Source organism: Neodiprion virginianus, chromosome 4, assembly GCF_021901495.1.
Source record: "Neodiprion virginianus isolate iyNeoVirg1 chromosome 4, iyNeoVirg1.1, whole genome shotgun sequence".
In the NCBI taxonomy this organism is placed as follows: Eukaryota; Metazoa; Arthropoda; class Insecta; order Hymenoptera; family Diprionidae; genus Neodiprion; species Neodiprion virginianus.
Genome location: NC_060880.1, coordinates 24,040,755 through 24,054,398, shown reverse-complemented (window position 1 = coordinate 24,054,398; position 13,644 = coordinate 24,040,755). Strand labels below are relative to the sequence as shown.

Here is a 13,644-nt window from a genome sequence, read left to right as displayed (position 1 = left end):
GTGGAATAAAAAATATCAAACAAATTTACTAAATCAGCGATATTTCGACAAATCGTGAACATTAGTTGACGAATTTGGTGTTCTACATATTCATTAATTTTATCACATAAAGGACGAAGATACCATTGCGTCTATCGTAGACTCCTTTAAGGGCGGCTCAGTAGATGGAAATAGATGCCAACCTGACGGTCCATGTGCTGATTTATGTAGAAGCAGACAACAGGGTCTGAAACCTGCAGATGACCAAGACGGTCAAGGTATATTGAGAAAAATTTTATTAGCGTCGTTACTAGAAAGGTTTATTAATAATTGCAAGAAATTATAGTACGAGAAACCGCGCTCCAAATAAATAATAGTTACACATGCTAGATTTTCCAATCACAGCTTCAAAACTCATTTTCATTTTGTACCCAGACCTATATTTTTCTGTTTTTATTTCATGATTCCATTCAGTTTTGAACAATCAAAATAGTCGAGTACCGTACGCTTACTTTAACTGTAAATCGATGTCGATGTAACTCCGATTTGTAAGCTCTGTAAATTTGCTAACTAAAAACAACATAGGCGATTCATTAGAATATCACTTTTACCGGAATCTGCGAAATTATATCCAATTATGGACGTGAAAAATAAACGAATCAAAATTGTTTTATTCTTATTCGTATATATGCAATGCACATATTCAAAATGAAAAAAAGAAATGCACAAAATATTTCACACTTATTCCAAATTGCTAACAAACTACAGCTTTCAGAGAATAGCGGAGGATTTTTCAAAAATTTGAGATGTACGAGGAGCAAAATATTGTGGAATAACAACGAAACATTCATCCAAAATTTTTCTAACCTATGCGCTAAAAGTCTTCGAAATTTATATGCTAATTAGTCTATCACATCGCTCTGTAAACTTTATTTCAGTATATTTTCAACATTTGACCAATTATAAATACAGTCATCAGGGAGTTTCCTGACAGTGTCCAACTTATTTATATTCTCAATACATGTTAATTGATTTTTGACAATTTCCTGAACCTTGTCCGAAAACTTTCTGAAAATTCTCTGAGAACATCTCATGAAAGTGCGTGTATTCCATGAATAACTCACGTATTTCAAGTGGCATTTACAATGAAATACAATCAACGGAACTATTTTCATTTAAATCCACTTCGGTTTTGCTATTTCGAACGAACATCCGTGTCTTTTTGTATCAATATTCTCTACATCGAACGAATCTGTATATTGTAAAGAAGCCGGGAGACAATGGATCAAATGTCCAACGGCGCGCGGCGGTTCAATTTCATTCCACACCTGTAATTAAGAGCTATTCGTAAAAGCTGGCTCGTATGAAATTCGTAACTTTTCCCTCAGTGGCTAGGTTGGAAGGCAGTTATAATTAAGTTACATACCCCTAGAACACCCACGTGTGGACAGATTTACGGCCCGGTAGTTCGACTATACTGCCGCTCTTTTCTATCCTCTGAACTAAAAGTTATTCGAGTCATTTATTAATCTAAACTTTCAGATCTGGCTGAGCCAATCCTGTACAGCCCAGCGTGATGAAACGTGGAGGTTATTCGTTACGGGGTAGTTTTTACTGATTAAATTGTCGGCAGTTCAGGAGTTACGCACGCATATCGTCTAGTCAACTCTCTGAATCGGTTCAAATTAAAACAATTAAGAGAAAAATAAGTCGTCTGAAATATTTGGGATCTTTGAAATTACACGAATCCACTAAAATATTCTGAAAACTTTCGAAGTCGTTAAAGATCCTGCGAAATCTTCTGAAACTGTCCAAAAGAATCTAAAATTTTTGGAACCACGCGAAATGTCATTAAATTATTTGTAATCAACTGAAATCTTTTGGAATAATATGAAATCCTGTAAAGTCTTACGAAATCATCAACTGAAATTCTCTGAAATCTCTGAAATTATGAAATTCGCGGGAAATTCCTGAAACGGTAAAAAATGTTTGAAACCCTTTAAAATCCTCTAAAATATTACAAAAAAAATTTTAATTCTTGGAAATCCTTTGAAATTTTGTAAAATCTTGTGAAATCCAATGAAGGCGTGTGAAAGAACTTTAATTCTTGGAAATATTATAAATTATTTGTAATTCTATTGAAATTGTTTGATCTGGAAATTTCTAAACACGAATCAGTTTAAATTGAAGCAACAAAAAAAAAATCCTATAACCTGTCCTCAGGCAACGCTGAGAAAATTCTACGCGGAAACGTCGAGTGCGGTCAAAATAGAAGTAAAACCTTAGCTGATTCAGTTCAAATCGGAAATAACCGCCGGGAGGTTGACAGCGGCCCTCGGGGTCGCAGATCGCGAGTCGACGAAAGTCGGACGAAGGTGGGTGGAGGACGAGATAGCAAGGATCGTTTTGAACACGGCCGAACCAGAGACAGAAAAGGACGAGAACTCCGTCGGCACAGTCTAACCAGTCGAAATGACGGCGCGAAACTCGGCGCCGGTGAATCATCTGATGTAGATAAGAAAAAGCGGAAAAAGGGAACGAAAAAAGGTGCGGCTGTTTTCAGGAATTCACCTAAAATACGAAGTGTGGTTTTTATTTCTTTTTTTTTTCTTCACGCATAGAGAGATATGATTTTATCGAGATTGATGCGCGGTGGTGACAATTTTTCCAGAAAATAGTTTATTTTTCAAAAATATTTATTGTCGGATAAATGTGATTATTCAAAATTTTCTCTCAGAACTAATCTTTTGAGAATATTTTAACTGATTTTGAACTAATTTAAACTAATAGTGACACGTACATATTTCTTCGGTGAAACGAAATATCATGATGTTTTGATAAGTAATTGATCAATATGTTCCGGATAGCATAAAAAAATCTCATAGAAAAGTCCTTGATCAATTTGACCATGAATTAGATCCACAGATCGTGGAAACTCGGTTGACTGAATAGTTTTTTTTTTTTTCATTGCTATGCGTGTAACAGAACTCTGACGGAAAAATCGTGACTACGGATCTGTAGTTACGCAATTATACACACTTTCACTGCAATGTTCAGCGGTCTCTCATTTTCTATTCAATTATACGTAACAGCGTAAAAAAAAAAACAAAAAAAAAATGTGACTCAGGTGGAGCTGAAGGAGATTTGAGCATCGAGGACGAGAGCCAGGGAATCGAGGGTCGCAAGAAAGGGACGAAGAAAAACGAAAGCGGAGGGTCAGGTACCGCGGCTGATCCCCGGGTATAATTCAATACATACAAACTTGAAATTGATACTTATCGATATTAATTCAAGATCGCGAAAGGGCGGAAGGTGACGACCCGGTGGATAAGCGGCGGGGAAAGTCCTACCGAAAAAAGGATGGTAGGAATGATCACGGTAATCCGATGTGCAAGGTGATACCGGCGGATTGCTAGCCGTCCGTATAATAAGTCGTTATACTTATGGTAAATTCCATGCCGAATCGGACAAGAAGTGATCTCGTATTTTTTTAATCGAACTAGACTTTTTTTTCCACAAAGCATGTGTAAAAAGAGAAGACACCTTATATTTTTTTGTGCGTGTTTTTACGTATTCAATTTGATTCTTATACTTACAGAATACACAATTTAGTTGAAGGGTGATCACTCCGGACAATTTAATATGTTTTTTGAAGGTCTTCGATACCTGGTTACTTTCGGAAGAATAATATTTTAAACAAATTTAAAAATGTCTGAGAAATATGAGGTCAATACTTTAAAACCCATTCGGTTTAACGTGGGATTGTGTCTATAGAAGTGAATGCATACCTGTGTCTTTCCTCAAGGGGATGCCGTTGACGACAGTGGCGATGGCGAAACCGGAAGCGGAGATAAGCCCGGTGATCCGGAATCCGGTAGGAAGAGACGGGGTGAGAAACCCTTCGAATAACTCCGAAAAAAAAGTTACAAAAGAATTGTCTCATTTTTGCAGAGGGAAAAAACGCCAAGCACCGTCAGAAGCTGGATGATGACGCTGCGAGCTCCTCTTGCAATCGGAAAGGTTCGAATGAAACGGCCGTCCCTACTTTTTGTATGCATAGTTCAACTCGCCTAAGAATATCGGGCATGAATAATGCATATTTTCGTTGATGAAAAGTGGGCTGGAAGACCTTTTTTAGGTTGAAAATTTTTGCCGCAGCTAAACTTTATCGATGAATATATCGATACCTCTGAATAAAAAGTTTGGAAAAGAGAGAATGATCGTTTCAAAAATATACAGCAATGTGTTTTGAGCCAATGATGGTAAACAATGATGAAACGACATTCGTACTGTGTAATGGAAATGAATAGCTAAGCAAATTCGAACAGCACATAGTGAGATTTTAACTATTTCAAAAAGGTTTTATAATCAGCTCATGTTTAGAATGGCTAAACTCTGATGGCTCGGTCTCACCGTCGCATTGGCTCAAATAACATTGCTGGAGATTTTTTTAACGGTATTTTCTTATTTCCTAACTATTCGTGCATCCTTAAGTTGGTATAAATCGCAAATTCGGTATATTCTATGTTTTAGAAATAATAAAAGGAAACATTCGGTAAAACACACTAATAACCGATTTTAAAATGTTCGAACACTTTTGTTCAACGACGAGACAGAAAAATTATTTAAACTCTACGAGTTAACCTTGAAATTTCCAAATTTACGGTCATGAACTGGCTCATTTTGTTTGATATGCAAAATTAGCCTCACTAGCACCACTATATTTGACACGAACAATTATTGATCTCTTTGATGAATCAGGTGATCAAACCGGCTCGGAAGGCGGTGGATCCAAAGGAGGACGGTCTGGCAAAACGGAGGGTGAGTCTAATGCGCATTATAGTCACTAATAAATGGCGACATTACACGCGCTGGCTATCGGAGGACGATAAGTTTTCTCAAAGAACAAGTCTTTGCTTGGTTCAAAGTTGGATATCGTAAGCGCGGAAAATAATCGTGAATTATTTACTGAACAGGATTTGGGAAATAGAGGTGCAACATTTGAACAACAACAAACAAAAAATCACGAAAGGGATTTAACAAAATTTTTAAAACTGTTACCGATGTCGGTCCAGTTGAATTTCGTTGATGACATATCTCGTTGGCACAGAAACAAACGTAAAAATTATGAGCGGATTGCAACTGAAAGCAAGTCCATTCGTAATCAGTTTAAGTGATTAAGTTGTAGTCCCATTTTTTCGTTAACCAAAACCTACTGTTTTACTAATTTTAATGAATAATGTTTCATTTATCTGCAAGATTTGCGACATCGGTATTCTGTCTCAGCTGATTAATTACTCATTATGCAACAATGTTGTCGGAAAACCATTAAAAATGATTTATACAATTAATAAAGTAACGTAAAATTTATTCGTACACGAGTCAGTTTATTGATTCATCAAAATTGGCCAAGCAATACAATCTTCCCGTTAAAAGAATGGAACAATAATTTAATCCAGATCTTTTTTCTGGACTTTAACTAGCTGCGCTTTTCAATATCTCTGTGATGTTAGGAATAGTTTTTTTAACGAGTAATAATTTGACTAATTTTATGGTTTTATTATTTGAATTCTAATTCCATAGTTTTATTTCCGTTTATTCTTATTCTTATTAGTATTTTTCAATCTGACGTAAGAGTCTGCTCTCGTTATTCGTCGCGAAATCGGTCTCAAGGGAGTCTTGCCAGTCACAATCTGCGGGAACTCGAAAAATAAAATAAGCGAGTACGTCAGAGTGCGAGAAAAAAAATGAAAAATTGAACATTCTCTTACATATGAAAACTCGCGAGAAGTGCGCCCGCGATGTTGACGAGAAACGTGGGTCTGTGGGAGGAGGGAAAGAAACGAAATCTGGATGCGGGACTCGCGAGGGTGACTCCTTGGGGATATTACAACGCCTCGTTCACTCGCGTATGCCCATTAAGCTAGAATTATTAGTCACTCTGGGGAAAAACTGCGGTGAAAATATTTTTACGCCATCCTCTCCGGATACCGGGATCTGTTATACAAGCACTCGAAACGGTTCATTCACCGCAGGATGAACGGAACAATTGCAATAACGAATCAAATTTTAATAAAATTCTGAAATTTTTTTTCGAAATGCAAAGAAGCCGGCAGAAACTTTGTAGATATTGCGTTTCGGTCAGAGCGAAAGGTTGGCCACTCGTGAAATCTCACGAATTCTTGTGAAATCCTGTGAAATCATTTCAAGCGCAGAAATTTTTCGAAAAATCGGTTGAAATTGTGTGAAGCCTTTCGAAGTAATGTGAAATGTTGTGAAACTACCTTAAATATTTTAAATCGCATAATATCTCTGAAATACTATGCAATCTTTCGAAATACTTTGAAATTTCGTGAAACCAGCTGAAATTCTATGAATTCTTTGAAATCTTTAGAGTCTGAAATCGCTTGAAATCTTTTCAAACCATCCAAAACCCTGTGCTATGAAATCTTTGAAATCACATAAATTTTCCGGCTGAAATTCATCCAAATTTTTTTGAAACAATCTGAAATCATTTACTACTCCTGTGAAATCCCTTCAAAATCTTTTGAAAGCCATATCCTGCCTCCATGAAATTTTATGTGAAGTCATTCGGTTTCTTTGAAATATTGAAATCTGGAGTACATACGTGAAAACTGATGAGTGGTCAAACCTTCTGGTCAAAGTGACCAATTGATGTGACCAAAACATTACTATAATCGTTAATTTGAAAGTATTCAATTTGAAGTATCACCAAATCATGTGTAAAACATATTTCTAAATACTTTGCAAAATTTCATATCCAGAGTATTTCGACATGAACGAATTATGTGTAATATTGTGATTGTTGGTTTCGTACATATATATATATATATATATGTGTGTGTACGAAAAGTAATCTCTATTGTATACAAGGACGATGTGTCGAACCTGTACAGTTTACGTGTTTATGTTACGCTCTCATGTGTCCAGAGCGACAGGTACGAATGAATGATTGAATCTTGTTCGGCGCCTCGGTTCGTCAGTCGTGTCGAATACCTCAGTGAGGGAAGACGTAGTAAAATTTGGTGAATACGATCTCAATTTAATAACCCATTCTTTATGGTGACGAGTGAAATATGGTACTTGTGAAAAAGTGTAACAAAATGAGCCTGTTTCAGTGCGTCGTCGCTTTTCTTTCCTCCGTATAAAATAAACCGCATTATTATCTTTCAAACATCCTCACTAAGCTCTACGAAAAATCAATCTATCGGTCATTCAAAAAGGCTAAAAAATTCCAATTAAGTGAAATTTATATTGATCAACAGACGGTGAAAATATAATCGAGTATCGCCGGTCGAACAAGTTGTTCATCGAGCTTGGATGGACGATACTTCCGAAGGATACGGTAATGCGAAGGGTTGTGGAATTCGAGACTGAGCCAGCAAAGCCTCGCATGAATTGGTGAGTCGCAATAAGAACTTTTATTACATTTCACACGGACTCCATAGTAAAAAAAGTTTTTAAAAATTTGCGCGTCAGTGGCAGGTGAGAGTTTTTCATATGTTTCATAATGTATCCCAATAACAACTGCAGCACGAGTTGCTTTACAAAATACGCCATTTGTGTTAAGGAATATCTGATTTTCTGAAAAAAAAAAAAAATAAATAAATAAAACGGAAATTGGTTAGACGACATCAGAACTTCTTCTGCGGCAGAGGAAAAATTGATCCGTACGATCTGCGGTAAATTGTTCCGATAAAGTAAATAACAGCAGTTGTCCGAATCGTGCACAGGTTTAAAAACAACCGAATGTACGGCAAGCAATACTATGCTGACGGAAATACGGTATTTCTCAACTTCCTCGAGGATGGTACGGGTCACGTTTACTATCCCGACGGAAAAATCGCGATTGCGGCACACATTTCTAAGGAGGAAACTCGTGAGTAAGCCAATTATTTTCAATTTGCCTTCTCGTTTCGTCTGTAATATCAAGCCATTCGATTATCGCCCATCTCTGGCATTCGCGTTTGCAGTAAAATTCTTAGAGAAAACGTAGTTTGCACAGGGCGGTAAATTTATCACTTCCTCCCTATCTTCCCTCATTTTTACAGCCGCGAAGTACGAAACAGTCTGTATATTGATAAAAGCACAAGTTATTTGCGATCGGCCGCAAATCTCGTAAAGAGCCGATATACCATTTTGGGAAACGGGCTTGTTATATCATCCCGTGAGTCAATATATATCCCAAACGCGTCCTAATAGGCGAACGTGAGGTGAATGTCCAGGCGGTTAAGTAGTCGGAATCTATAAACCCGAAGACCGATCAGTCCCTAAGTGCCGCAAAAGACACGTATCGATACAGCGATTGTTATGCCGCGGAAATCGTGTTGCGCGGTACTCCGGATTTATGGGCACACAGTCCAATTAACTCCGGCTGCAATCCGTCGGTAACTGCAGCAGACAAGGGCCCTTGGAAATACCATAAAGCATGATGATAAAAATGAATCAACTTGTGCAATTATTTTGTTTCGCTTGAGATACGAAGAAACACCCGGCAATTATTTATTTCTACCCCACATAGGTGATAAATATTTACGGCAGGGTAGAATCGGTATTCAATAAATTTTTATTAATCACGCACGATGTCGAAAATGTGAGAAACTGAACTACCGAGATCAAGCTTTATTCCACTGTTTTACTTTTAGAATTTTTCCGTAAATATAATCCGCAAACGCATTTCAATATCCGTGAATATCGAAAGAAGTCGTGGGATTTTTCTAGAATGATTTATCGCTTACAATTACCTGGGTTAAGGGGTACACCTAGTGTAAAACGTTTTGACAAAACCTGCGCCTTTAAGGTAGTAAGTCGACTCCGAGTATAATGGAGTACACGTGGCCCAGCCCCTTCTCCATAGCCTGCCAAACTTTCCTTCTCAATTATTTCGCCTGTGCGTTGAACCGGTGTACCAAGAATAAATATACCCACCTAACTTATACCCGAAGCAAGGGTCGTACATCGTTTGTAGATTCAACGTGAAAATACTCTGAGCATATATAATTAAAGACGAGACCTACAAGGTGTACTCCGAAGGAGGCAGAGACCTTATGGGGGTTGTTCGAGCCCCTTGGCTGATGGGGGTATTCGACTCCATGGGCAACGGCGTCGTCTACGATGAGAACTGCAAAGTACGGTAATTATCAGCAGCGCTCCGATGTTATTCATAAACTCATTTGCTTCGAATTTTCAAGCGTTGAACCGGCCTCTTAAGGCTCTGGATTTACAGCGTACAGTCAGGTCAAAAAATTGTGTGACACTGATACCTGATGCAACGAAGGATCGGAACGTCAGTCACTGTTGCTGATCTAGTTGCATAAGTAACTAAAAAAGTTATGGTAAAACGGAACGGAATTTTACCGTGCTGCATTTTGAACGCAAATTTTAAGATCACTTTAACGTTGAAAACTTCGGGAAAATTTAAATTGTTTGTTCGATTCTGTTTAGCAATAGGCAATTTCATTCGTGACTGAATTCTTCAGCATATATCGTCAAGAGTTAATTTTTGGGTTAGTACAAAGTATTTTAGGCTGCATCGCAAGTATATCACTTGTAAATTATAATGATTTTACATATTGGATTTGTTTAATCATTCGACGCGATCAAGGAAAAAAAACCTGTCTCGTACGACTCGTATAGTGTATACGTTGATAAAACAAGTAGGCGATTATTCTTTAGAATTGGTTAACTATACCGATTTTTCTGTAAAAAAATAGTAGACCAATATGATTTCTTTAACGTTTTTGATGTCAGTGTGTTAGGATCGAAATTTTTTTGAAATACAGTAAACTTGTCAAGGTTTACTTATAATTTTGGGCCTTTCTGTAATCAAGTTTTCGGGTCGGCACATTTTTGAGCTGACTGTACGTTCCACCCTTGAACTGGCACATTAATTACTTATAACCAAAATGTCGAGTTGGCTGAGCATGATACCACACAGAATAATAAGCGATAAAGTACATATTTTTTGGCATCGAAACAGAGTCCAACTGCTAGCTGTTTCTTCGATTAGTATACGTTGTATATATAGTAAAATATCGACAGCACCAAAATACAAATATATATACGTATAAAATATACTGTGACTTATTGAAGAAATACTCCAGCTACGATAGGTTTTCAATACTCAATGGCTATAGTATGTGTAACTATCTTGGGCGTGTACAGATAGTTTTATTACCTTTCTCATTCGCCGAGGGATCAATTTTTTTCTGTTCCACAAATTTTTCACGATGTAGTTGAGAAAAAAAAGTAGACTTGAACGATCAATTTCCCCAAATAATTTTTTTTCTTATCATCTTAAGTAAAGTAAAATACTCATTCAAAGTTCAAAATGTAATACTTATTGGCAAGAAGTTGATCTGAGGATGAAAGGGTTAGAAAATATGGATAACGGCACTGTTTTACTACTTCGTTGTGAAATTCCGAATCTGAAGATGAATGGAGAATAATTTCATTGCCGAGTACAGGAACACAAGCATACAGCTTGCAGATGCTTCTCAATGTGTTCACGTAATTTGTAATGTTATGGAAATTGATATTATTTCGGTTTTGCAGACACAGATGCGTATTGTATGTGTAACGCTTTAATTGGCTTTAATGAAAATTAGCACGCCTCACTCGAACGCATTATACGTGGATAGATGAACGCATTAAGCGCTTGCATACCTACATAATTCCGAATTTGCAATATAAATTGCGGAATGTCACGGCGGAAACATTGTTGCAGGCCGTAAACAAGTTTAATTGTTTCCAACTCCGAGCCGAGGAGGTGCTCATTATTAACTGTAATTATGTGCCCTAGTGAATCTCTAATTGTTAGCAACGGGTATTTCAGGTTAAGCTACAACCAGAACGGCGGCGTTTTCCCCGAAAATCCATCCAAAGTTCCCTTCTCCTGGAATTGGAACAACTTTCAGGCTCCCCCAATCGACCAAGTCGTACGCGAGGTTCGTTCGTATTTACTTACCGCGTTGTTTCGACCGAATCCCGGTGGTCGCCAGTTCAGTTCCCAACTTCCAATCCCCGAATGCATGAGCCGATCCACCAACTTTTGGCCAGCATTTTCAAGTCAAAAGTTTGATCTGGCTACAATTCAGCTATACCACGGTGAACACTGAGATATGAAAATTATACAGTTTTATCTCGTTTACGAATTAAACCTTTGTCTTTGAATGTTCGCCACTTCCTGCCGTATGAATCAAAACATATTATCATATGTTTTATGCGTAAAAGAATCTGATCTTTCCGAATACTGTTGAAAAAACAGCCTATTTCTAACTTTTTCAGTCTCGTATCTGCAGTAAAAAAGTAGTCATGTTGGAGTATGTCCTGAAATTTTTAGAGTGAGGTCGTAATTAAATCGGTATAAAAATTCCAGGTGCCCAGAATTTTCTAAATATGTTCTAATGTACACTTGAGGGTTGATCCGAACAACGCTTCGCCGGCAGATAGGCAACCGAAGTTGCATCTTATATGCATTGAATGCCATAGATGTAACGTAAGTTGCCTATCTGCTGGCGACGCGTTCGCGTCGTGCTTGACTGAAGAATATATTTGTTTTACTGTATATATATACTTTTCGTAAACGGTAAGCTTGAAGGCCTGAAAATTCTAAGATTTTCGTATCTCAGTGCACACTCCAAACGTCAAAATTGTAGCCACACTGAGTTTGAAAAAAAAGTTACTCGGCAGTTGATAGGTAATAGAAAAAATAATACGCAATAGCTTCGTGAAAAATACATGCGTCAATTCTTCCTTATTCTCCATACATTGCGGGGCACCACTAAAATCTGAACATAAAATTGCAGGAACCTCCAACAGTCCGATTGCCCCCGGAATTCGTTTCAGCAAAAGAGTGAGTTCTTAAATCAATAGCTGAAAAATATTCTTGTATACTGATTTTGGTAGCCTGCGGAATCGATACGACATCACAAGCCTAAAAGTCGAACTAAACATTTTCAAATGCTTCTGCACAAATTCCTATTTCAAAATTCTTAAAAATTAAGTCTATAAAATCAATCAAATCGTTTAGAATTTCGAATAGCTCCCCATACCTATGCGAGTCTACATATTCGGTATTTGACAGGCCAACTAACAGCGGTAGCAAAAGTTCGAAGAGATCAAAATCATCGAAGGTTACGAGCTGCTGGAAGCTGAGTGAAAGCGGAAACATGGCATTAAATCAAAAGTCGGAAACGTGAGTTTTTCGAATTGTAACTGGCCTTGAAAAGTTCACCATAATTTATTGTCCGCGCCTGTTTTCTTTCTTTTTTTATTTTTGCTGTTTCTTGCAACTCCGTTTTTCAGCACTATCCTTACTAGAATAGCAACGTTATACTTTATTCAACACTTTCGGAAATGAATAATTGCACTACCAACTTGAAGACGTACCAATTTCAAATTGTCGTCTTCTGTTAAGGATCGAACCGAGCAATGTGATAGAGCGCAAAGTGATCGCGCCGCTGAAGCCAATATGTCTGAAAATGAACAAATATCTGAGTCTCCGAATACTCGACCGGAAGAATATAAACCTTCAATTCTTTGCCGGGCCGAAGAGTATACGGTAATAAGAAAATATTTAGGCCGCGTTTGATCGAGACCGAGTCGTGACTGATCTGGTATTATAACTGCCTCGCTACACTTTCGGCGCCTTTCTTTTCCAGAATCGAATTGGGAACAGAGGTAAATCCGAACGTTCAGATCAACTCGGAGCTAGTAGACCGCAACGACTGGACCGCGAAAATGACGAAGTAAATTACGATCTTCCGTATTGCACAAAAAAGTGAAAATTTACGTACCGTCATTCCAACAAATGTGGGCAAATGGGTTTGAAGTCCAACAACTCAGGTGAAAAAAGTGCTAAGGAATTGACCGCGGAACCGTATGAATGATTAAATACTTCTGCGTTCAATTAGCCACTGTTCATTGCTCTACGAAATTAGGAATCAAAATTTTTAGCAATTATGCGTTGAAAAGCGTATAAACGAAGGTCGGCCATCTAACTATATATAACTGCTCGCAGTAACGATGATTTTTAACGAACTTCAATTTTTTAAATTTTTAGCAAAGTTCCTAACGAAACTGAGTTGAATTGAACATGAGTTATGGGAAAAAATTACGTTGCATTTCGCAACGCATAACAGCCAATAACTCTGATTCCGAATGTTGTAGAAGACTGAAAGAACGCTGTTATCAAATGCAGTAGACTACTGTTTCAAACTCTACCTCAGTCAATGATCTAGAATTTTTTCCGCCTAGTTATTGGGCTGAAACTAGTTACATCAGAGAATATAATCAAATTTTTGTAGATAATGTAGGATAGCGTAAAGTTGGTTAACTTGCATGAATTATGATTTTCTAAGGAGTAAGTACGACGTGGATTCGAATCTGGCAAAGGTTGATCCGTCCAAAGTAGAAGACAGTCTCGTCGAAATAGCCAAAGAAATTGAACGCGTGAAAACTGAAGCGAATTCAAGGCGACTTATGATCGCCAAATACAGACCTCACTTGATTGACAAGTCTTCGTGATACAACGTTGATGTGAAATCACACGAGACCTGGAATTTTGTGCTTCATACGAAACTATTTCACTGGAAAACATAATCATCAATGTGCACACCTACAATAAAATTGCAGGAGTTTGCA

The 13,644-nt window shown here is 37.5% G+C and overlaps 1 protein-coding gene across 1 annotated transcript; it reads left to right on the top strand.

The window, feature by feature from the left end:
• The first annotated feature begins 3,787 nt into the window (after window positions 1–3,787).
• LOC124302861 (uncharacterized) lies at window positions 3,788–13,527 on the top strand. Its single transcript, XM_046759430.1, has 12 exons — window positions 3,788–3,868; window positions 3,912–3,999; window positions 4,741–4,800; window positions 7,266–7,401; window positions 7,734–7,879; window positions 9,007–9,133; window positions 10,835–10,946; window positions 11,808–11,854; window positions 12,086–12,196; window positions 12,419–12,562; window positions 12,663–12,749; window positions 13,329–13,527. Exons 1-12 carry the CDS (start codon window positions 3,788–3,790, stop codon window positions 13,525–13,527), a joined length of 1,338 nt encoding a protein of 445 aa, XP_046615386.1.
• Window positions 13,528–13,644: the final 117 nt, after the last annotated feature.

Bases quoted from the DNA above. Each gene is read 5' to 3' on its own strand.
- LOC124302861 (XM_046759430.1), top strand. From the start codon at position 3,788: ATGCCGTTGACGACAGTGGCGATGGCGAAACCGGAAGCGGAGATAAGC. The intron at 9,134-10,834 runs GTAATTATCAGC...CGGGTATTTCAG, and splicing joins GATGAGAACTGCAAAGTACG to GTTAAGCTACAACCAGAACG. The intron at 12,563-12,662 runs GTAATAAGAAAA...TTTCTTTTCCAG, and splicing joins GCCGGGCCGAAGAGTATACG to AATCGAATTGGGAACAGAGG.